General features: G+C 36.1%; 2 protein-coding genes across 2 annotated transcripts; one reads left to right on the top strand and one right to left on the bottom strand.

Moving 5' to 3' along the window:
- Positions 1-7,297: 7,297 nt before the first annotated feature.
- Positions 7,298-22,378, top strand: LOC131152369 (V-type proton ATPase subunit c''1). The gene is made up of 4 exons (XM_058104215.1): positions 7,298-7,638; positions 7,924-8,001; positions 21,721-21,891; positions 21,989-22,378. Exons 1-4 carry the CDS (start codon positions 7,505-7,507, stop codon positions 22,155-22,157), a joined length of 552 nt encoding a protein of 183 aa, XP_057960198.1. The 5' UTR covers positions 7,298-7,504; the 3' UTR covers positions 22,158-22,378.
- An 80-nt stretch (positions 22,379-22,458) lies between these two features.
- Positions 22,459-25,452, bottom strand: LOC131152368 (uncharacterized). The gene is made up of 4 exons (XM_058104214.1): positions 25,170-25,452; positions 24,423-24,727; positions 23,654-23,864; positions 22,459-23,141 (listed from the first exon to the last, which is right to left on the bottom strand). The coding sequence occupies exons 1-4, from the start codon at positions 25,404-25,406 to the stop codon at positions 22,665-22,667; spliced, it is 1,230 nt and encodes a 409-aa protein (XP_057960197.1). The 5' UTR covers positions 25,407-25,452; the 3' UTR covers positions 22,459-22,664.
- Positions 25,453-26,147: the final 695 nt, after the last annotated feature.

Genomic DNA, 26,147 nt, shown 5'->3' with positions numbered 1-26,147 from the left:
CCATAGAATCTGCCAGCAGGTGGGCTCCACTGTGTCATGTCAGCAGTGGACCCCACATCCTACCACGTCAATGGACGGTGTCTGTTAATGGCGTCAATGATATTGTTAGGAATATTCCGTTAGTCAGAGGTATATTCCATTAAGTTTGACTATGTTTGACCAGATTTGACCAAGGGTTTGACTGAGGCTTTTTTTAAGCCACTTCAAAGCCATTTTTCGGAAGACTTAAACCATTTATAAGGTTTTCGACCATTATGGATCCAACCGTGCTGTCTATTTGAGCTAATTCCATCTCCAGATCAACGAATCAAGATATCAAACAAAAAGAGCTCAAAGATCGAGATGTTTAACGGCAACAATTTCAATTTCTAGAAGATGCAGATTGAAGATTACTTGTTTGGGAAAGAGTTACACTTACCATTGAATGGAAAGTCAGGATCTATGAATGAGGACAAGTGCGACTTGTTTGACCGAAAAGCTCTTGGAGCTATTAGAATGACATTGTCAAAGTCTATGACATTAAATATCAAGCACATGTCATACACCAAGTCTCTGATGGATGCACTTTCTAACATATATGAGCAGTCGTCTGCCACTAATATAAGCCTAAAGGCATACTACATAAACTACTCATATCTGAGTTCTTGAAGACACTCACAAAAAGTAACTAAACTAGTCTCCACCCCCTAGATCCCGCTAAACTCGATCTCTGGGATTTCCTAAAAAGATATGTTGTACAATGGGGTAAGACACCTCTCAATAAAGAAGATTGAGTTAATGACAGTGTGTGGCAGCATGCTTTTCAGTGTATACTAGAATCATACCTCTCTCTTTTATTGAACATAGTATGTATACTCATTTCTCATTTCTTATAACATAAATCATTATGGACTAATGACTTTGTGCTTAAGTTGTTTTTATAGGATTTAAGCCATTAAAGTTGAAGAAAAATTAAAGAACTGAGAGAAGATATTGAAGGCTTAAATTTCATTTATTTGTATTGTTTTTCTCTCAATTGTAATATACTTTAAAATGTAAAATTCTATGAAAATATAAGGTAGTGTCATGGTCCCACATTGGATGTGTACTAGGGAGATCTTGTGCTTATAAGGGCGGTTTGAACTCCAACTATCTGAGGAACCTTTATAGGACAAATTCATGAGGCCAGTGGGCCAAAGTGGACAATACCTCACCAGAGTTGGATCCAAGACCGTTACATTTGGTATTAGAGCTACCTTGGGGGTACTATCATGTGAGTGGATTATATAGAGAGGTATAAGCCACCTTGATGAGGGCATCAAAGATCATACTAGAGAGTCTGTCATGATCCCACATCGGATGTGCACTAGGGAGATCTTGAGCTTATAATGACGGCTTGGACTCCAACTATGTGAGGCATCTTTTATAAGACAAATTCGTGAGGTCAGTAGTCCAAAGCAGACAATACCTCACCAGAGTTGGGTCTAAAGTCGTTAGACATAGCATTATAGGGCTTGAATCAGTAAATTAGGAACAAAAAGGAAAATCAAACCCTAACCTTATGCCAAGGGTGGGGGGCGGTCAACTAGCCTAGGCAGAGGCCAGAGGCGGTCAACAAACCCCCTAAAGGTAGTCAACTAGCCCCTAAAGACAATCAATCGGTTTGGCAACTTTTGCCTTCTACAGTCACTTTTCTCTGTTGAATGACCAGTAAGCGGCCAACTAGACTCTCTATGAAATCAACGAGTATGACAAGCCAAAAGGCTCTAAAAGGCAAAAATAGCTACTTTTCATCGAAACTATATATATATATGTCCTCCTAAGTCTTGAGAATGTTAAAGAACTTATCTATACTAAACTACCAAGTGTTCTAACCTTAATTTCTCTCTTATTCTCTCTTTGTATTCTAAATTGTCAATCCTTTAGAGAACATTCTTAAGCCTTATATTTGATTATTCTTCAAGAGTTTATTTTGTGAGATTTTATTATGTATCCTTCATTGTAATGAATTCACTCTTGCAAAACTTTGTTGTATTGGTTCCTTGGTTTTCAAAAAATAAGAGTTATAATTTGGTTTCCTTGGTCTTTAAAAAACAAGGGGTGTTAATTGGTTCCTTGGTCTTTGCTAAAATAAAGGAATAGAACCTTAAGCGATTGGTCTTGAGAGAGTGGACATAGGCGGGGATAGCCAAACCACTAAAAATTTAAAACAAAAAACAAAAACAATGAAAACAAAAAGTTTGCAATTTCTATTCCCTTCTCTCTTTGATTTAATTGCTTTTATATTATGTGATTTGGTTGTTTTTTTCTTAATTTTCTTTAAATTTTGTATCAAACATTTAATTTTTATTAAACTCAATTCACCCCACCTCTTGGGTTGTCGTCGGGTCAATAATTAATTGGTTCCTGAGCAAGAACTCTAGTTTTTGGACTTGATCATCATAGAGGATCTATGACAATAAGCACTTTTTCATATGGATTTGAGGGGTCTTCCACCATTAGACTACCATTCTTTGATGAAAATAATTTTTTCATTTTTGAAAGTCTAGGATGAGTATATACCTTCAATCTCTTGATTTTGAAATATGGAATAGTTTCCAAGATGGGTGTACTCCTCTAACTATGGTGGAACATGGAAAGACCGTGCCTAAACCCAAAAATAGGTGGAATACAAATAAGAGGCATTTGGGTATCATTAATGCAAATCTATGCACATACTATATAGTGACTTAGACCGTGATTTTTTTTAATAAAATTTATATTCATGATACAACTAAGAATATTTGGAATGCTTTTGAAATGGTATATGATGATAATCATGATGAAATTGCTACTTACTTGCTCATTAATGTAACATGGTTGAAATAGAGATAAAAGATAATTACATGATGAAATCAAAGAGCATTGCCTCATTGACCTTGAAGATAAAGAAGAGGTAAGTGAGAATAAGGAGATGAGGGATAAGGATGAAGATGAAATACCAACTCATTGCCTCATAGTCATTGAAGATAAATAAGAGGCAAAGGAAAGAAAGAAGGTAAATTTCTTTCAAAATAAGCAACCCTCCTATGATTAGTTATACAATGCTTTAATTAAAATGCATGATGATCATGAAAGCATTGGTTTTAATTACAAAGAACTCAAGAAGATATTAAATATTTTGGTAAATGAAAATGAGCTCTTAAAAAAGGAAAATGAAAATTTGAAAGCTAAAATTATGTCTAGTTCTCCTACAAATGAGGTAAGATTGGAAAATAATTTTTTGAAAAAGAAAATTGATAATCTCAACCATGTTTTTTCAAGAATTTTTCAACTAAAAAAGAATTTTGATAGAGTATTAGCTAATCAAAATGTCATTCTTGACAAACCTAAAAAGAGGCATTACCTATTAAAAAAAAAAATCTTATGTTAAGAAAATATGTCCAGGTTGACTAAACCCTTCTAGTTGTACCATGTAAATTAGCTCTTCTAAATCACCATGGAGAAATGTTGTCTTTACATCTGTTTGCTCCAAATGCATATCAAAATATGCCACCAATCCCAACACTATCTTGACGGAAGTGTGTCTGACCACATGAGAGAAGATATCATCATAATCAACCCCTTTCCTCTGTGAGTAATCTTTTGCTATTAATTGAGCCTTGAACTTCTCTCCTTTTTTTTTTTTTTTTCCCTCTGATACCGCTTCTTTCTTCTTATACACCCATTAGCATCCTATCGCTCTTTTCTTTTCTAGAGGCTCCAAAAACTCCCCTTTTGGTTCTTATGCAGTGATTCCATCTCCTCCACCATAGCACACATCCATCTACTTTTCTATTAGTTATGCACCACCTCTTGAAAAGTCGTAGGATCCTTGCTACTAGTAATGAGTGCATAAGTCACCAGATCATCAAATTCATACTTGGGCGGTGCCTTGACAGTGGGTTTGGGTCTGTGTATAACTATAATGTGATGCTGCTAGTTCTCACGCCTTTACTTATCACCACCTTGTTTGCCTTTGAATCCCACAATTTGAACCATTTCACACCTTTCTAATACCCCATAAAGATACATCGTGTAGATTTTGCATCAAGTTTTGATCTCTTCTCACTAGAAACGTGCACATAGGCTGGACATCCAAATGCTCTCGAACCAGAGTAGTCTACCGCATTGCCTGCCCACACCTCCTCTACAACTTTCCCATCTAATGATGCTCTTGGTGATATGTTAATAAAGAAACACACCATATTTACTGCCTCTACCCAAAAGTTCTTTGCAAGCCCTGCATTCAACTTGAGACACTGAGCTTTTTCAACTATAATTATGTTCATCCTTTCTGCCACACCATTCTGTTGTGTATCTTGTGTGCTATGAAGTGTCTCCTTATGCCATGCTACTCGCACAAATCCATGAACCTTGAATCAGCGTACTCAGCTCCACTGTCTTACATAAGGCATTTAATTTTCCTCCCAACTTGGTTTTTCACCTCAACTTTCCATAATTTGAACTTGACAAATGTCTCTGACTTGTGCCGCATGAAATACATCCAAACCTTTCGTGAGTAATCATCAATAAAACTCAAGAAGTACATATGTCCTCCCCATGATGCTACCCTTACCGGCCCCCAAACATATGAATGAATATAGTCGAGAATTCCCTCTGTCTTGTGTGTGGTTGTCTTGAACTGCACCCTATTCTGTTTCCTAAGAGCACAATACCTACAGAAACTCAGCCTACATATTTTGACACCCTTCAAAATATTTCTCTTATGAAGCTCCATTATCCCACTCTTAACTATATACCCTAACCGCATATGCCACAAGACAGTATATCTAACTCAGACTCTGCAGCTGCAGCTTCACCTACAACGGTGGTACCCAGTAATGTATAGATATTCCCTGCTAATTTTTGTTCCTTCATCATTGTTAAGATGCCTTTACTCACCTTCATTTCCCCACCTATAGACTTGTAACTAAACTCATTACAATTTATAGTGTCCAATGAAATTAGATTCTTCCATAGATCCGGTATATGCCTAACATCACATAACTTTCTCACCCATCAAACATTTTAATTTTGACATTTCCTATTCCAAAAATTTTACATGAAGTATCATTTTCCATTAGAACAAAACCAAAATTTATTGATCTGAAGGTGCTGAACCAATTTTTATTTGGTGTCATGTGATAAGAGCACACCAAATCCACAATCCAAGAATCTGTGAGACAATCTAAACTCAATGAAACAAAAATCATATCACCATCACCGCTCTCTGAGTCTCCTTTTTCCACTATATTCACAGATTTTGATGAATTCTATTGATTTTCTACATTCCCCTTCTTCTTCTTTGGACAATCTAGTTTTATGTGCCCTTTTTACTGCACTTAAAATATTATATGTCCTTCTTCTTCCTGGACTGAGACTAAGATTTATTGGTACTTGATTCGCTCCAAAACTTGCTTCTCCCACGTTCTTGATTACCCTTTACTACAAGCCCTTCACATTATGAAATCTCATCATTAGCTTTCTTCCTCTGATGAAAACCTAATAGAGTGCTTGTGATCTCTTCCGAATTCAGGGTTTCTTTTTCCTATGTTAGAGTTGTAACCAAATTTTCATACTTATGAGATGCAGGTAGGGAATTCAGTAGCATCAACTCCTTGTCTTCTTCCTCGAACTTCACATCAACCCGTATTAAATCACTGATGATTTTATTAAATACGTTGATGTGTTGGTTCAAATTCGAACCCTCTGACATCTTAAGCCAATATCGTTTTTGCATAAGATACAACTTGTTCGTCAACGACTTGGACATATATGGACTTTCCAATTTCTACCAAACTACCACCGATGATTCCTCATCCATGATGTGATACATCACATCATTAGCCAAACAAAATCTGATAGTCACCACAACCTTCGATTCTAATTCATTCTAACTTGTTTTGTCCATGTCTTTTGATTGCCTTCCATACAATGCCTTTACCATACCCTGCTGCACTAACAAATATTTAACCCACCTCTGCCATAGTATGAAATTTCTCGATTTGTCGAACTTGACAACGTCGAACTTTGCAAAAGAAATCCTAGTCATTGTAACCAATTGCTCTAATACCAATTTGTTGTGCAAATCAAAGTGCAGTGTGCAGAAACCGATTATGCAATGTAGCAACTAACAATGAACAATGACACAAAGGATTAACATGGTTCGATAATGTGTCTACGTCCACGGGAGCAAGCGACTGAATATTTCACTATCATTAAATCAGGTACTACATTGTATATATGCTAACCCTTACATACGTAGTAGTTAGAAAGTTCCCTAAATAATCTTGTATCAAACCCTCAGAGGTTTTCCCTCCGAAACTCCAACCTATTCAACTTCCCAATTCAAAATTTGAAAACAGTATCGAGCAAAACAGTCGATGGTTTCAAACAAATCGTCGATGGTTTCTTCTTGAGACTGAAATTGTCGAGGGTTTTAGATAAAACATCGAAGGTTTCTTCCCAAGACCAAACCGTCGATGTAACCGTCGATGATCTCTGCCAAATCGTCGACGATTTCTTCATGAGCCTTACTCCATTGATGCAACTTTGCAAACCGTCGACGGTTTCTTCTGCAAACCAGTTTCTCAGTTTTTTCAAACCATGTTTTCTTTGTACATGTGTTTCACTCAAATTATATATGAGCCATATGTTACAACAATAATTGAAATAATTGATTTTCAAATTACTCTAATCATAACCGAGCTGCACACTAACAATTTAGTGTAACCGTAGACTGATTTTTAACCTAACTGTAGGCTAATTGTTTAATATATTTGGCTTGTTTCTTTTCAGTTATTACTAAGTTTTTAATAATCCTATTGACAGAACTGAAGGGAAGCCCAAATCATTTTTGTTCAATGCCCAAAGGGAGGGTCTTTCCTTCTTTCTCTAGCCAATTGGTTCCCAACAATTATTCATGTGCACATATCTAGGTTAAGTATTTTCATAGTAATTTTCAAATCATTCAATGATATATTTGACGTGTATGTAGATATTAATAATAACGATTTTCCCATATTATAATTGATTTTTCGATTTAATTTGATTTTTTTGTGAAATTAAAACTGAAATAAAGAATTAGTTTTTATAAAATTCAAAATCGAAAGCAAAGACTGAAGTAAACTATGGAACCATTCAATTGCGGTCTGATGTTTGGTTTTTTGATAAATTTCATACACCCCTTGGGGCCAAAAGAACACATGCGTGGGCCACATTGCTGTCGGCTTCACTGCCCGCTGGGCCAAAGTGCTGTTGGGCCACGATAAGTTTAGGCTTGCCATTGGGCCAAGACGCATTATATTGGGTAATTACTTGCAATTTGGGCCAGCTTTGAGGACAGTTGGGCTGCCTGCTTTCACTGTTATTGGGCCGAGACCTCCTGGCCTTCTCTCTGTCTCTCTCTCTCTCGTCCCCCCACCCCCACCTTCAGATCAGGAGCCCGGATTCTCGTGACAGTTCTCTCGCAGATCACAGAAGAAGGAGAGGAGCAAATTTGTGAATGTCAGGTTCCTCGACGATGGTGGTCGGATCGCCTAGCTCGTGGTCTCGGGCGCTGCTGCAGATCTCTCCCTACACCTTCTCCGCCGTCGGAATCGCCATCTCCATCGGCGTCTCCGTCTTAGGCGCCGCCTGGTACTGCCAACTTTGTCTTCTCTATGTATAGCTAGCAATCGAAAATTTTTGAGTGAGATGCGTGTTCAATTAGATAAGCTCTATAGTTAATTTGTTTGATGCAAGATATATAATTGAAGGTCTTGTGTTGATAGTTTAGGTATAGGGGAGTTTGTGTTCAATTAATCATTGCTGAATTTTTATTTTTATTTTGTTTAATTAATTGTTGCTGAATTTTTTTATTTTATTTTATTTTTTGTTCTTTAAGCTTGATTTCTGATGTATTGAATTTGGTGGAAATTGTAGGGGGATTTACATTACAGGAAGTAGTTTAATCGGGGCCGCAATCAAAGCGCCACGTATTACCTCCAAGAATCTCATTAGGTAAAAGCCCTAGTTTTGAATCGCTAAAAATTTCAATGTTGCATTCAAATTTAATCTGAATTTAACTTTTTTATATTGGTTGAAATTTTGAGCTGTGTTTGATTGATGGGAAATGTAGGAAAAGTACAGAAGGTAATATTTCTAAGTTGGGTTTTTTTTTTTTTTTCGGTTACCTGTAGTCAAGAAAACAAATTTAGGAGTCATCTAGTATCACTGTAAAAAAATTAGAGAAACAAAAACCAGAAACGAAAACTGAAAATCGGAAACAGAAACTAAAAACTATAAACCAGTAATTTGTTTGGTAACTAATAAGAATAAAAAAAAATAATTAAAAAAAAACTCATTTTCATCTTTAAATCAAAATATTATTAAAATATGATTGAAATAATACAATTACAGATAATAAAAATTAAAAAGTTACTATAATAAAAATTATAGTTGTTTTACTTTCAAATTTTACTTTACAATAAAAAATTTATTGAGCATGATAATTGAAAAATAATAAAACTTTTTGTAATTAGATTTATGATTATTTTTAAAAATTTATGTATATTTTTATTTTAATTATATTTAAATTCATATGATCATTTAATTTTGATTTTAACTTAACAGTGTATAAAATGAATAATTTAATCCAAAAAAATATTTCTGGATATTAAAAGTTCTAGCAAAAGGTTGCCAAAACAACTGAAAACCATAAAACCTGGTTTTCAATTTTTTGGCAAATAGTTGAAAATCGGCAATAACACATTTTTATAATTAATTTTTTTCATTGTAGAGTAACAAAAATAGAAAAAGGAAACAGCAACGATACCAAACTAACCCTTAGCTTTGTCAAGGAGGGTTATCTTTTGTACATTATGAATATTTGGAGTTCATGAGGCAGATTTAAAATGATACTATATATTGCTGAATTTTATACTTTTCAAGTTATTCCCAAAACCTGGTTGTTTTGATGTCCCCTGGGATGTCTACTTGTGTGCTTGGTCTCGAAAGAAAAAAAATTTGAAGACTTCTGGAACAGGTACCCAAGGGGCACCTGTGAAAGTGTTAGTTTAGTAAATAGTCTTGCATTTAATGCAATATTTGGCCTAGAATGTGGACGTTTCCATTGAATTAAATGAGGAATATTTCTTTAAGATGAAGTTGTAAAAGTTCCTTTAAACCACTTATTAGCTTCTTTCCCATACTCAAAGCCCTTCCCTTGTAATTATAGATCCCAAATCAAAGGTACTCATGAGATTCGTTTTTGTGGCAATTATGTTGCAAAAGAAATAGATGATAGTTTTTAACCATATGATATCTCATTATTACCACGTTTAGATGTTGGAAAAACATTTGAATTTAGATTACATGGCTTAAGATTATAAATTTAGTCTCTTTTCTTGTACACATGATCTCCATGAAGAGATGAATCTAACAGGTGGAAGTTGGAGAGGAACATTACCCTCTACTAACCCCAAAATTGAAAGTCCAAGTGGATTTTATAATTAATTCCATACGTGGTCATTAGTTGTGCAATAAAACAACAAAATCAAGCCTTAAATCCCAATAGGTGGAAATTAGTTGCACAGTTTGCATTATTGTGGTAGGTTACTCGTGGTCTGGGGTTTTGAAGGTAGTTGTGTTGTAGATGTAGTTGAACAGTGGTCTGAGCTTTGCATCCTTGCTAATGATTATTTTTTGTTTTAATCTCAAAAGGCTTTTTTTTAGATTCTGACCAAGTGTTTAAGAAGAGTCTCAGCAGTATATTTAAATCATAACTTCATCTACATGTTTTCTATTAAATGCATTTATTAAATAATGGCACCTCTAGTTACTTTTTAGTTCTTGAATTCCATGCTCTTGAATCAAGTGCCTATGAAGTATATAGCATTGGCATCATGCCGGTACTCTATATGATGATTGGACTAGATTTAGAGAGGAAAATCTCAACACATTAAGTAGCTTGTGCAGAAATATTTTAAATTTTAACAATGTCAGCTGAAAATGAAACGCAAAAAATCAAGTAATGGTGCAGAGATGAAAAAAGATAGTACAGAGGAAAGGAACAACTGCATGGAATGGGTATTACTAACTTATTGAAGCGGTTTTGGATTAGGGTTTTAGGGGTCAATGGCCCTCACTTGATGTATAAAATCTGTTCCTTGTGAGCTATTTGTTAACATCCTAGCCTTCCTGTTGACTAGAAGTTTATGATACCTTTTCATTGATAAATGACTTTACTGCTTTTTTGTTTCCATGTTTTTATGCCATGATGTTTCTATGGTGTTTACAAAATTTCGCAGGGGCATTTTATGCCATTTTTTTTACACTCTTTTTTCAATGGAGAAAGACTTTCAGTAACCAAAAAGAAAGATAATTTCAAAAATCAGAGAATAAGACATTGATGCAGGGGCAGCATCAAGGTTCTGCAGCCATGGAAGAATTTAGAAGAAATAGAAGAGAGGAAGGGAGGAGAGAGGAGATACTAGAGGGAAAACTCATGTTCAATTCCAATTCAAATTCATCAACAACTCCTATATCATGGCTTTCACACGAAATTACGCTCATACCCCTAAAACTACATTGCATTACAAACATACCCTTAGAATACACAACTACTACAAACAAGCCCCCAACATAAATGATCCTAATACAAGCAAACTACACACACATACTTAACAACTAAGTGAGCACATTTGGGTTTCAAACCCAAAAAACAAGTCAGTCTATTCTTTGACATAGGCCTCCTAATTGGGTCGAAATGATCCATCCAAATAACCGCTTCTCGTACTACATCAATTCCCTCCTTTCGAAAAGAACTCGACTCTGTCAAGTTGGGGAAAGTACCAAGGAGTCCATCACCATGAATAGTCATCCCATTTCAGAAGCAAGGAACTAGTAGTACGCCTCAACTTGGTGAGTGGAAGAATCAGTGATGGCATCAACTTATAGTTCTTGTTGTCAATGGAGACGAAAGAAGAATTCTCATATCCATCATGCTTTACCTTCCTATCAAATAATCATGGTCGGCCCAAAAGGATATGACAAATTTTGAGAGGAAGGATATCACATTGCACTCTCTCCATAATGGAACCAATCTTGAAGGTAAGTAAGCAACGATCATGGATCTTTAAGTTGTATTATTCACCCAAGCAATTTTGTATGGTTCGAGATGAGGCTTAACTTCCAAATTTAACTTCTTCTTAACTTCTCCAGAAACTACATTTGTGCAACTACTGAGTTCAATAACCAAAGTATAAAGCTGTTTTTGGCATATAACTTGAGTTTGAAAGATGTTGGTCTGCCTCCAATCCTCCGTCTCTTTAACCTAGTGGGAAAAGAGCATATGTTGAAGCACTAAATTGGTTCTCAAATTGTCATCATAATCTAGAAGTTCTGTTTCAGCTTCAACTACTTGAGTTTCATCATCATCTTCTTCTTCTTCTTCTTCTTCTTTTGCAACAACCCTGAATTGGTTGGGACATTGTTCAGCTCAATGTCCAAAACCTTGACATTTGAAGCATTTGAGTGATGGTTGACTCTTAGAAGTTGTTCCTAAATGCTTAGGAGTCTTCCAAGTGGTATTTGTCGGCCCGGGTGTAGAGTCTAGAAGGACTCTTTCGCGTATTTTCGCTTTTCTCAACAAAATAAAATTCTTGACAAGATGCAAGTTGTTGACTTTGGTGCAATCCCAAGAGGGGGGGTGAATTGGTATTTAAAAATTTTATCCGCTAGGTCAATCCACTAACAGTAATATTACTCAAGTCTAAGGTCAATCTAGTGCATATAAAATAAATCAGTATATATATTTAGCGAAAATTAAACTGCACAAGTGATTTAATTAAGCATGCACAATAAAACAGTAAATAGTGGCGACACCAAAAATGTTATCGAGGTTTAGCAAACTGCCTACGTCCCCGTCTTGGCTCACCAGTACAAGGATTACACTATGGGTTCACTTAACGGGTGGAGCAGCACCTAAATACAATCAGGTCAATTAGCACAGGGCTAACATCAACCTTAACAATCAGGTCAAATTAACATAGGGCTGACCTCAACCTTTTACAATCAATCCTTCTGGGCTGAATTATGGCCCCCTCAGGCCACGCCTGGAATACAACAGATTTATAATAAAATTTGCGTACAAACTATATGCTTCTCAATCAAGTAGATTTGCACCAATATAATCAACACACTACCGAATGAAAAGATATGATAAGCTCAATGTAGTTTTGATATCTACTCTCAAAATAATGCAAGAATGACAATCAGTTCATGAGAGTGTATATGTGAGAATCTTTGTGTCAAAATAATAGTCTCAATCACAATGCAGCAACAAAGATCACAAACACATTTCAAATATCTCAACAAATATTTTTCTCAAAATAAACCACAAGAGATATTCAAAAATGGTTTGTAAAAATTATTTGATCTTTGTGTCAAGATAATAATATCAATCAAAAGATATAGCAATAAAGATCTTCAGCACGCAAGCAAATATCTCAAAATATTTCTCAAAGATAAGCACAAGAGATATTTGAAAACTATTTGTAAAATCTTTTTCGCAACCAAAACACAATATGAACTCTTTGAGTATTGCAATGAATATGCAAAACGCACAAGCTCAATGAAGTTTTTCTATGGAGGACTTACTAACAAAGTCTCCTAGAGAAACTTGAAGCTTTGCTCTCTAATAAAATAATCTCAATCAATAAGAACAAGAGAGAGCTTAAGCCTAATGAGAAGAACACTCAAGCAATCTTACAAAGTGATTTTAGCAATAGGAGTGATTAAGGATGAGTGTAGGAGGCTTGAAAATCAGAGTAGAAACTTTTGAATTTCAGAGAGAAAATTACTAATCGTTTTGCTAATCTTGCACTAATCTTTGCAAATGAGGGGGTATATATAGAATTCCCCAGAATTATAACCGTTCAGCACATATCGGTCATTTTAGAAAAAGTTTAAGTGAGGTTAATAAAATTTAACAGTGTTTTAACCTCGGTAAAATTCGTCAACCCGAGAGGGTCGGTTGACCATCTTGAAGGTTCGGTCGACCGTAGTGTCAAGTTCAATCGACTAGGGAAAATTTGAACTAGAAGTTCAGTCGATCATTCAAAGGCGATTTTCCAAACCTTCGCGGTTTGGTTGACCAAAGTGAATTCAGTTGACCGAACTGGTCAAACTTCGGTTGACCGAGATATTTTGAATTAAAGGTTCAGTCGACCAAGTGGTTGAAATTTCCCATGTGGGGGTTCGGTCGACCAGGGCATTACTTATACACTGAGATCTTCGATCTACCGAACATGCCATCCTTGGGCATTTCGGTCTTTTTCCCTTTATTAAATTGTTCCTATTTATATGATGGTTATTTTCAAGACTATGTGGGACATTTTTATGTAATATTTAAGGTCCTAAAGACAATCTATGGTCTTTGTGAGCTAACCCCAAAAATCTGGCGTCGATCGACCATCCCTAAGGTCATTCAATAATCCTTTGAGCTTATTTACCCTATCAAGCATGTAATGCATTGATTATTATAGACCATTTCCTATTTACTATTACAAACCCGAATAAAACTCAATTAAATTACAAAAAATAAATGTTCTGGGTCTTTATCTTCTTCAAGTCCATCTGCGTGTACCATATGATACTTTCAGTTGATCCTGCATACAAACTCATCAACCATTAAATATCAAAATATTTGTTATAGTCAAAACGGGATTTGACCTATAAGGTCAACACAAGTAATTATGTCACAATATATCAAATGTAAATCATGCACAAGACACAAAATAAAGAATATAGGGTAGAGAAGCTTAACACCGGTGTTTTAACGTGGTTTGGTACCAAGCCTACGTCCACGCCTTGAGACAAACTCAAGGATTCCACAATCTACTATAAACTCCTTCACCAATGGAGAAGCCTTACAACGAGAAAACAAATCTCTCAAAGCTCACCAAGAGCCTTCACATAGGTACAAATCCCGCCGCTTACCAAGAGCCGCAAGGTTCACCAAGAAACCTTGCAAATCGGTTCACCAAGAACCTTCACTGATTGGTTCACAAAGAACCTTACAACTCGGTTTATGGTATACAAAGCAATGCTCCTCAAACGAGCTGATATCAATTACAAAACAAGCCTCACACTATTCTCTTAAGGAATGAATCAAACAAGATTAGAGAGCAAGAGAGAATTTGAGCACTTGTGATGAAGAACTAATATGCAAAGTGCCTAGGTTTTGTATTAAAAAATATTTTTCATAAGAACTTGTAAATTCACCAAAACCATTGTTAATCAAGTCTATGGACTTGTATTTATAGGCAAAATGGGCTACTAGCCGTTTAATGGCCGTTGGGATGATATATTATATGTTTAAATTAAAAACTAGCCGTTTATAACCACTGGGATGATATATTATATGTTTAAGTTGAAAACTAGCCGTTTATAGTCATTGGGGATTGAATCTCGTTCGTGGACTATTGGACCCCATTCGTTGACTAATTGCCCCAATTCATTGACTATTAACATTCTGCCTGAAATTGTTGACAAATTACCTCAAATCGTTGACGATTACCCCAAACTAGAAAAAGTCATCAACATGAAAGTTGTGAGATTTTTTCTTAGCTTTCCATAAATACCAAGATCGTCTTTTTTGGACTTTTCTAGCAAAAGTTATGCCTCAAATACCGAAGGGTGTTCAGGAAATTTAATAGGTGCATAACTGAGGTTTTAAACCCAATCGGGACCAAATTTGTAAAAGATTATAACACTAATATGATTTAAAACTTCTCCTTATGAATATATACTTAATTTTCTTGAGGATTTAGCACATAAAACTTGTTTTGGACCAAGTATATAAAAGATTATAACATAAATACCACTTAACACTTGTCCCATTTGAAAACATATTTGAGTATTGAATATTTTGTCAAACTCTTTCTTTAATCTTTGAAAACCATGAGTATTGAGTTTGTGACTTAGTAAACATGCATGAAACAAAACCGCAAGAGTTACAATAATTCCTACCTCAAACACTCCTCATTACATATAACTCTACATTAGCTTCCTTGGATGTGCTTGAGTTCTTCCAAGCGAGTGTCCTTTTGATCTTTCCTATTCGAATGTCAACTCGGTCTAATCTTTGCCTTTGATCCAACACTTCATGTATCTGTCACTTGTACCTATACTGACCATGATCTGCAAAGATGAAATACACTATGAACAACAAATAGGTTAATATCATCAAAACATATAAAACATGATTATGTAGCCACCAAGGCCAACAGTATTATTTTGAACACCTTTGCCTAATTGCTCAACTGTCTTCTCTTGTACAACTCCCCTAATACTCTTCTCAAACCGAAGGGCTGATGTAGCTTTAGGAGGATTGCATTGCATGTCCTCCTCAATCTGAGTGGCAATCTGTGCTGCATACCCAATTGTAATGGGATGACATGCAGCAAGTTTGGAGGCAACAGCTAGCTTCAACCCTTATTTTGTACAAAGCTATCATAACATCCTATTTCCATTATATACTAGCACGAGTAGCCAAATGATAGAATCTACTAGTGTACTTGATCACTGTCTTTTCTTCTTGCTTCAAATCAAAGAGCTAGAGATGAACATGCTGCTTATAATTGGGAGGCTCAAGTTGCTCCTGCATGGCTCGCTTCATCTCATCCCACATTGTAATCTCACCAAATCTCCTTCTAAAGATCTCCTGTTGTTTAATCCATCAAATTCGAGCAGTTCCCTTCAATTTTGATTCAACAAAGTACAACTGTCTAGCCTCATTCATGTCATACCATCGGAAGTAGTACTCCAAAGAAACACCCAATCATTAAATTCATCAGGAGAACCATCACCATTAAAACATGAGACTTGGTAGTTTAATTCCCCAAAATGATTATTTCGGCCTTCACACAACTCAAAAGCACGAGGGACAGCAGCTATTCCACCATCTTGTTTGGTATGAAATTCTATGGGGCCTTTTACCTATGGCTACAACTTAGGTTGTTAGCCTATTCAAAGCAGCAGTAATAGTTTCCAAAGCATTTTCCATATTTGTACCCTACTGGATAACAACTCCACCTTTGCAGACAATTCAACATTGGTCATAATGAAGCAATCATATGAAGCAAATCACAAACTTCACTTCCAATTATTTAAGAACAATCTTCAAATCACCTTTAATCTTGAGTATCATGCAGAAATGAAACAAATTCAGTATCAAAACTCACAAATGCAGCAAAAAAAAAAACCCTGATTTTTTATGCTGACAGCAGCAATTTTAGAATTTCGTGCCAAAATTATCGTGCTTTCTCACAATATATTGTGTTCACAATCAAAATATCAAACTGCAGATCAAATTATCATGGAGAAACTCAAAATATCGTGGCTTCAGGCAATTTCTGATGAGACTAGAAATTGCAATAGACTATGGGATACTTTTTCACTTGCTTTGCCCGTGCATGGGGTGCGTGATTCACCAGCAGCGACTTTCCGGCAATGATTTTATGCAGAGTGGTAGATTGACGGGTGGTGAGTCAAATGGTGGTGGTAGCGTGTCAAAAAAAACTTGGGCAAGGGTGGATTTTGAAGGGGCTGGTGGCTGGAGAATTTCAGGGGGCATGTGGGGCTTCACGACTGGTCGGTTGGTGATGAAATTTTTAGGGAAGGGTTTTGAGGGTTTCTCTTATTGGTGGTGTGGGCGGTGTTGCAGAATCTAGGCTGGAAATCAGGGTTTTTAAAAATTGGTCATGACTGGAATTTCTGAAAAAAGTTCAGAAACTGCAGAACTGCTTTTTGTTTTTTCTTTTTTTTAACTGAAATCTCAGAATAGAGAAGAATCAGAGAGAGGATGATGGAAGGGAAATAGAGAGAGGAAAAGACAAGAAGGAAGAAAAAGAAGAAGAAGAAGAAGAAGAGAAGAAAGAAGAAGAAGAAGAAGCAGCAGCAGAGAGGGTGGGAGAAGTAACAGAACAAAGGAGGAGGAGGAAAGAAGAAGAATAGAAGGAGAAGAAACAACAGCAGAGGGAGATAGAAGTTGCTGAACAGTGTGGGAAGGAAGAAGAGAAGAAGAGGGGGAGGAAGACAGAACAGAGAAGGGAGGGTTAATACAGAGCAGAGAGTGAGAGATTAGAACAGAGGCAGAGCAAAAAACCAGAGAACAAGAAGAAAAGAAAGAAGCAGCAGCAGCAGAGAGGGAGGGAGACGGAAAGAAGAAGAAGAGAAGGAGAAGAAACAACAGCAGAGGGAGATAGAAGTTGCTGAACAGTGTGGGAAGGAAGAAGAGAAGAAGAGGGAGAGGAAGACAGAACAGAGAAGGGGGGGTTAATACAGAGCAGAGAGTGAGGGACTAGAACAAAGGCAGAGCAGAAAACCAGAGAACAAGAAGAAAAGAAAGAAGAAGCAGCAGCAGAGAGGGAGGGAGAAGTTACAGAACAAAGTAGGAGAAGGAAAGAAGAAGAAGAGAAGGTAAAGAAGCAGCAGTAGATGAAGGAAGAAGAGAAGAAGTGGGGGAAGAAGAAGATTGAAAGGAAAAGATGGAGGAATTAAATGGAAGAAAGAGATCGTGGTTGGGTTCTGATACCAAATGATGCAGGGGCAGCATCAAGGTTTGCAGCAAGGGGAGAATTTAGAAGAAATAGAAGAGAGGAAGGAAGGGGAAGGGAGGAGAGAGGAGATACTAGGGGAAAAACTCACCTTCAATTCCAATTCAAATTCATCAATGACTCCTACATCGTGGCCTTCACACTCTATTTACAAGAAAGCCTCTAAGCACATGAAATTACACACATACCCCTAAAATTACATTGCATTACATGCCCCTAGAATACACAATTACTACAAACAAGCCCCCAACATAAATACTCCTAATACAAGCAAACTACACACACATGCTTAAACAACTAACAAAGCACATTTAGGCTTCGGACCCAATAAACCATTCACCCTATTCTTTGACATAGGCCTTCTAATCGGGTCGAAATGATCCATCCAAATAGCCGCTTCTTGTCCTCCATCAGGCATCCTCCTAAAGACGACCAGATAAGCAATTACAATAGTGCCCCTGTCCAATCCCTCCAGAGATCTAAGGGTCAATCAACAAATTCCCTGAAAAAATGTGCCCAGAAGAGGCAAGAGAAGAACTTTATCCTGTAATAAATGTAAAGGTCTTGATTTGCCACTATAGATCCTAGCATTCCTCTCAAGACATAGTCCATATAAGAGCGAATATTGCACACTTTCATAATACCGTCCCTTTCTCACTCCTCCCAATAACCCAAAACATGACCATCAAAACATGCCTTGTCAAAAATAGAGAAATGTTGTGCCAGAGCTGCTTAGCCACCCTACAATGGAGAAAATATGCTCACTAGTTTCACCGAACGCTGAACACATAATGCAAATATCCTGGCTAATGGAGAAAAAGATGGCTCGCACGACTTCAGGAATCTCAAGTCTTAAAATATAGGAAAAACTAAAACACTATAAAATTACTAATAAGCCCCCAAGACATTCATTTTTAAGCAAACCTATGTTCACATTATCCTAACTTATTATTAATTTGACACATTTGGTTTTAGGACCCAACAAACCTTTGACTCTGCTCTTTGGAATCAACCCCCTAATAGGGTCAAAATGATTCAGCCAATGGCTAACCTCCCATCAAAATGTGAAACTTCCAATTTAATTTCCCTATTCAAATTATCATTTCAGTTTTCAAGCAGCAAAAAGTTTCGGGAACAATAGTAGTGCTGTAGTGGTGCCATTTTCTATTTGGTGGGAGAACCAGTTGGTCTTTAGGGCTACAACCTTAATTGCTAGGATTTTTTTTTTTTTTTAAAATGCAGGGGGTGGGGTAGGAAAAAGGAAGATGGTGTAAAGAAATGGACTAGGCTGTTGGACTGTTGGATGGGGAAGAGTTGGATTTTTTTTTTGGGACTGGGCCAAAAGAATATGTTGAATAGGTGGGCTTGCATAGACAAAAGGGGGGGCATGTATCCTAGTCTTTTTTGGTTATCTGCTCTTCAAGATACTCCCTGTTCTCATTTCCTTCCATCACATGATAATTGTGCTTGATTCTTTTTCTATTCATTGGGGAGTGATAGAAGAATTTGGAATTTAGATTCTTCTGAGGTTTACTCTTGCAAATCTTTCTTTCCTCATTTGATTCATGCTCCTAATGCTAAGCCTTTTTTACTTTATTGTTTTATTTGAAAAGCTAAGGGCCCGTTAGATGTGGAGATTAGTTTTCATTTTTTATTTTAGTTTTCTAAAAAATTGCAGAAAAAAAGAAAGAAAATTAGCTAACTTTTTTTATTTTTACGACATTTGTATGAAATAAATGAACAATAAACATTTTTGGCACTATTTTGCTTGTGGAAATAGTTATACTTTTCATTTCTAATTTTTCAATTAATTACATGCCACTTTGTTTTTCAATTTTCCAAATTTGTATAGAAAAGTTGGAAAACATCTTTTCATTATTTTTTTTACATTTCTAACTCTTACTTTGTGTCTAGGAGCATGGAATTAGGATCTTGGTCTTTAATTTGTGTGGATATATATAGAGTTTCTTATAAACCCACAAAAATCCAAATTCAAGCCCCACAATCCATGATTCTAGATTCATGTTATATAAATTTTGGAAAATTGTCTTTTGTGATTATTTTGAAATCTAAAAATAAAAAATGAAAATTGTTTTGCACACTTAAACCAACTCTTTATTTTCTATCTTTTTAATACGAATCATGAAAAATTAAAATATGAGCTAAAATTTTTATAATTATTTGGAAAACTAAAAATTGGAAAATGGGAAATGTTTTTCACAACTAAATGGGCCCTTAAATTCCTTCAAAAATTGTGGCTTTTACATGGATTGGGATGGTTAAGAGTATAAATACTAATGACTTGCTTCAACAGCGGAGACCCGACAAAGCCATGTCACTAGCTGTTGGTGCCTTTTGCCTTATGAGTTGGGAATTGTGTTTAGGACCTAACAAGCCTTTACCCCAGTCTTTGGAATTGGCCTCCAAATAGGGTCAAAGCAATCCATTCAATGGCCGTCTTTCCATCCAGTTATCCTACATCACATGATCAATATACTTATTTGTTTATTGGTTTTGCTAGCTAGTTGCAGGTAGGGATGTAATCGGTTCAATTCGGTTCAGTTATGGGCCAAACCGAAAATTGAACTGAACATTGCGGTTTTTGGAATGACTGAATCGAAAACGAAACTAAACCAAATTTATTATCCCATGGAGAACCAAACATTAGATGGTTCGGTTACGGTTTTTAACCGATTTTCTAAATATTCAATAATTATTTTTCACAAAGGTTGTTAAGAATCTATTGGGAATTTTTATTTTTTATAATGTTTCATAATTTTAACAAAATTAAACCTATTAAATAGTTTGGACAGCTGAGAACGTGTTGGTCCTTGTTGGACCTTTTCTTTTTGTTCCTAATTCCTACTAGCTTAATAGCTCCTACAAACCATTATAAAGCAAATTACATATCAATTAGCCACAATTAAGTAATTTGGATTGACTTATTATATGGACTAATCATAATTAAATAATCATATGAATTTATATATATAATTTAAATTAAAATCGGTTTTTTCGGATATCGGTTCGGTTGTACTTTGAAACCAAACTGAAACCAAAAATTTATACTTTCTAAAATCAAAACCAAAACTAAAACCGAATGCCGAAAAACTGAACCGCTTGTGATTTCGGTCCAATTTTCGGTTTTCGGTAATTTTTGTACACCCCACATTGCACCTAGTTTCATGTGTGCGTTTAATTTGGTTTTTGATTTGTTCAATATTTTCCTATCCCAGGTTTTCCTTTTATTTAGTTTATCATTTAACCATTAATTGTGTAGCAAATTCTTTTAGGATACATGAGTTTAGAATTCTCAGAGCTGCCAAGTCATCATTCCGTCCCAATATTTATTTGGAAAAGTTGAGTCTCATAAGATAGCAGCATACTTGGACACCATATTTTAGCAAAATGATCTTGGTTGTCAAACTGCATGGCAAACTTGTGTGGTTTCCGTTGCCAATTGCTTTGTTGTTTGATCATATGCGGGCTTCTACGGGTTTCTAACTTGCTATTATTTTATATTTTCAAAATTAGTTTGTTTTGTGTAATAATATAATAATAAAACGAAGGAGCTTTATTAAACTTTTTTATAGAGGTTCACTTAGCAGTCATTACAAATTGAATAAAGGAATCTCATAAAAAACCAAAAACAAATTGAACAAGAGAGTAGGATGCTACAAGCACTGATTTTAAAATAAAACATAAACATATGACCTTCCTGGCAGATTTGTTTCTTTTTATTTTGTTTTAACCAAAATAGAAGAGGCATTTTAGCCTTCACTTGGGAAAAATTTATAATCAATGGCCATAATCATGTATCCTAGGAACACAACAGGGTGACTACCTCAAATCCATCACACTGTTTCTTTTTCAGGCATGCACAAAATTTCTTCTCTGGGCTAAGGGGTTCATTCCAATTATCATGATTCAGAGCAGACATCCAACAGAAATTTTAACTTGCTTTTTATGCTGCATGACATTATTCCTTTTTTCTCTCTTTTTTTTTTTTTTTTTGTGCATCTGTGCTTTACATTTCATAAGTTGTCAGCCTGAGAGCAAGACACACTCATGAGATCTCTCACGAAACTGTATTTTATCCCAATATTTATGTTTTTTCTAGTGTAATCTTCTGTGAAGCGGTTGCCATATACGGAGTTATTGTGGCAATAATCCTACAAACAAAGTTGGAGAATGTTCCAACATCAAGGATATATGCACCTGAATCTCTCAGAGCTGGATATGCAATCTTTGCCTCTGGGATTATTGTTGGCTTTGCAAACCTTGTCTGCGGGTATTCCTTTACTCACTTTTAGTGAACAGTTTGGAGTCATTTTCACCATATGCCTTTTTATTTAATCATTTATTTTCTGCCTTCAATTGTCAAACAGGCTGTGTGTGGGAATAATTGGAAGCAGCTGTGCATTATCTGATGCCCAAAACTCCACACTTTTTGTGAAGATTCTGGTGATTGAAATCTTTGGCAGTGCACTTGGTTTGTTTGGAGTGATTGTGGGAATCATCATGTCAGCTCAAGCAACATGGCCTTCTAAAATATAGCATAATTTCGTATTTGTATGTGTTTTACAATTCAATTTATCGAGGAGCACAATATTTTGATGTACCTCCATGTGAACTATGTATCTTTTTCTCTTTATTATCTGGTAGTTGCCATGTAAGTTCTCGTGTGTAAATTTTATGTTGCCTCATTTTAAACTTAGGTTCCGTCTGTTTCAATGGAAATTCAAAATTCAATAAAAGAGATTTCCTGTATTAGTTCACTATAGCTGTGTTGTTCAAATAGCAATGATGAAATGACAAAAACAAAAAAAAACAAAACAAAATCAAAAACAGAACAAAATTACAAAAAAAGAAAAGTGATGTTATTATATTTAATCATTGAATTACCCCCACAATGATACATGAATCATATAAATACATAACTCAATACTGAATCTGACATAACTGGAGACAAGTGACAAACAAGTACAAAGAACAGTACACATGAATGTGGTTGTGAGCTGAGAGCATGCTCAATCTTCTTGGCTATCAAATTCGAATAAAGCATTATGTCAACGGCATGTTTCTTTGCAGGAGCTCTTGGCACTCCTCCAGGCTTGCTGTTTTTGGATCAAATGGCTTGCGATCAGAAAGAAGCAGTCCTTGTTTTATGCGACCCAATCGCCGTGAATGCAGGACTTGTCTCTCAGTGACTGGCAACCGGATGGACTGATATTCTTCAAGGGCCGAATGTGTATTCTCTACTCCCCACTTCTCAAGACATTTTCCCAAAACTGCGGCATCTAATATGGACATGTTTGTGCTCCTCAGTCCATGAGGTGTTGTGGGATGGGCAGCATCTCCAATTAAAACCACATTGTCCCAAAAAAGTTTTGGTAAAGGATCACAATCATATATGACATTAATAAAAGGCTCCTCTGTTTCTTTCATGATTCTTGCCAATTCAGGAACCCAAACCCTCTCTGCTTCTTCATGCATCCACTGGATCATGCTGCGGCTCACTTTCATCGTGACCGAGTTTCCCTGAGATAAAAAAGTGCTTGTTGATCTCACATCCAGTTTCATGGAAGCATAATTAACTGTAGTCTCATTTTACTCTTCATCCCATGTAATTCTTCAAATCTGGAGGTTGTAAGGCTCAAGTCATGGGAATAGCCTCTCCATATGTGGAGGTAGAGGTAAGGCTATGTACAATATCCTCCTCAGACACTCAATATGATGTGCGAGTTTTGTGCATTGGGTGCAGCATTTATCCCCCAACTTTGTAAATTATGGTTTGTGCCTTTACTAGGTTAATCTTATAGCTAAATTATACATTAAGCCAATTTCTTTAGTGTTGGTCATGGAGCAATTGGGTGTGATTTGTCATCTACTAATTCTTATGCCCACAGCTGCGTGAATGTTTTACTTTTACCAGCACATTGTTTCAAGAAAAATATACCTGCAAAGGCACTAAATCTAGAACTAATCCAAAGTAAATTTTTGCAATAATTATAAAAAGATAGATAACACACAGGATGACAGCAAGAACTCACCTTCAACTCTGGCTCAGGTTGATTGACATACCAAATCCAATTGATCCTGCTGCCAAGAAGCTCATACAGCGCACTGTGAGTTCCAGAGCCTAAGTTAAAGTACAAGCATTTCCCCAAATCAGAGTAAGCTTTCCGGATGCCAATAATAGTCTCAGAATTCTCATTTCCTGAAAAGTCAAGAACCCCCCGCCATGCACAGTACCCTGAGTACCTAGACACAAACACTATTTCATTATCATACTAATAAGCATTGCTCACAATAACTCAAGTACATAACTTTGGCAACACACTGCGAAACAATAAGCACCAAATTCCTAAAAGCAGAGACTCGTGACAGGACACAACACGATAGCAATTTTCAAAAAACATGGAAAGGAATAGACACAGTGGGGATACATCAGTTAATTTTAGAAAATACATAATTAGGCATATTTAGCATTAGCTTGCATTTTCCTTTGCAATGTACAATATTGAAGCAAAGTAAATTTACAACTAATTATAGGGATTATTAATGTATTCTACAAATGAATTCCACCCACATTCATTGCTAGCATTCATATTTCATAATTTGACACCACACATCCATGAAAGTACCGTCAGAAAATAAATCATAAAAACATTATCAATACTAAAATCATTCACTGAGAAAAAAAATAGGCAACTAGCAATAATTAAGGATAATGAAAAACATTGGTCCAACGAGTAGATTGTTTTGGTACAAAGGAAATTAAAACACAAGACAAACTCTGAGCTAATTAGACTTGCCCACCTCAGTTTTAGGTCCGGGAGAAAACTCTGACGGATTAAAGAGAGGCACCCATCTGCTGCAACAAGAAGATTCGCAACTATCTCGATGGTTTCCCCAGTTTGTAGGACTTTAGCCTTTACTTTAACAGATGCCTTGTCATCAGAAATGCGGAAGGAAGTGAACAGGTGACCCCAAAGAAAGACATGTTGTGGTAGTGCATTGTATAGGAGGCTATGGAGATCAGACCAATACGCTGCTCTAAAACTGAAATTCACGTCTCTTGTTAGTGTCCAGCTGATCTTCTTCTCACCATCCGTTGCTTGGTTCTAAAGATCAAACAGAAATACAGAAGATTGGCAGGAAACCCCACTCATTTTTTGTTCTACTGTTTCATAATTCTAGCAGTAATTCAAACATTGTGGAAGACATGCCCAATTGAACAGTAACAAAATGCCCCCATCAAGAAATATCAAAGCATGTTGAAAAAGAAGAATAACTAGCTAGTTCATTGCTACCACTGCAACATTATACTGAAAACCATTTTCACCGTTCAAAAATTACAAAAAACAGATAAAAAAATAAACACAAAATCAACAAAAAAAAAAATCATAAAATGAAGCCCATTAGAATCTACAGCAGTGCAAGACAAATAGAAGATGAGCGCAGTTTAAGTCGAATGAATGTAATTCAAGCAATAGGTTTGACGAATAAATGAACGAACAGAAGCAGGTCAGAACTGCAAAAAGGGGAGGCTCAAACAGGTAGTACCTCGTCGATGGTTAAGGGTAAGGTGGCTTGGTGAAGAAGGTGCGGTTGGGGGAGCCAGGACTCGATGAGTCGCTGAGCAAGGGGGTCCAGTCCGAGGCCGGCGCCGGTTGGGCTTCCGGTGGGTGGCGCGCCCGATTTCTCGAGCAACGTAGCGTCCCAGCCCGCTGAGATGAGTGCGTGCGCGCACGACACCCCGGCTATGCTCCCTCCTACCACCACTGCCTTGGCTCTCCCCATTTCCAACCTCTCTCTCTCTCTCTCTCTCTCTCTAGGCAGGCAAGTCCTCGACTGGGACTGTGGAACTGGTTCACCCTTTTCTTTCTTTCTTTCTTTTTTTTTTGTGGATTACGCACCGGGTATTCACGCGTCCGTTTTACGGCCCACGTGACTAATCCTATGCCCCTTGAAGTTGACCCCACAACTACAAAGGGAGGTTAAATTCAGGAGTCCAGGGGCGAAAACGAGTCCAAGAGGGTTTGAACACCTGACCTCGTGAAAGGCACTCTTGCAACCTGCACTACCACCTGAACCACACCCTGGGGGTTAACTTTTTTCTTTCTTGACTTGGTGGCTAGTAGTGCAAGAGTTTTTTCCTAATTTCTCCTTTTTTTTAATATATATTAAATAATACTTTTTTTTTTAAAAAATAATTCTGAGAATGATTCTGTCGTAATCTCGTTACTTGAAGTAACAAAATTTGTCACGTATCATTTTGAGAATTATTTTTTTAAAAAGATATTATTTAATATATTTTTTTTAAATAATAAATCAAAAAATAAATTCTTCTGTGTAATAAATAGAAAAATAAATTCTTTTAATATGTTTTTTAAATGATAAATCAAAAAATAAATTCTTCTATATAATACATCGAGAAATTAATTTTTTTAATATATTTTTTTAAAATAATAAAGCGGGAAATAAATTCTTCTGCATAATAAATCGGAAAATAAATTCTTTTAATATATATATATTTTTAAA

Source organism: Malania oleifera, chromosome 3, assembly GCF_029873635.1.
Source record: "Malania oleifera isolate guangnan ecotype guangnan chromosome 3, ASM2987363v1, whole genome shotgun sequence".
Classification (NCBI taxonomy): Eukaryota; Viridiplantae; Streptophyta; class Magnoliopsida; order Santalales; family Ximeniaceae; genus Malania; species Malania oleifera.
Note: the sequence above shows the minus strand (reverse complement) of the source record. Positions and strands in the feature narration are given on the sequence as shown.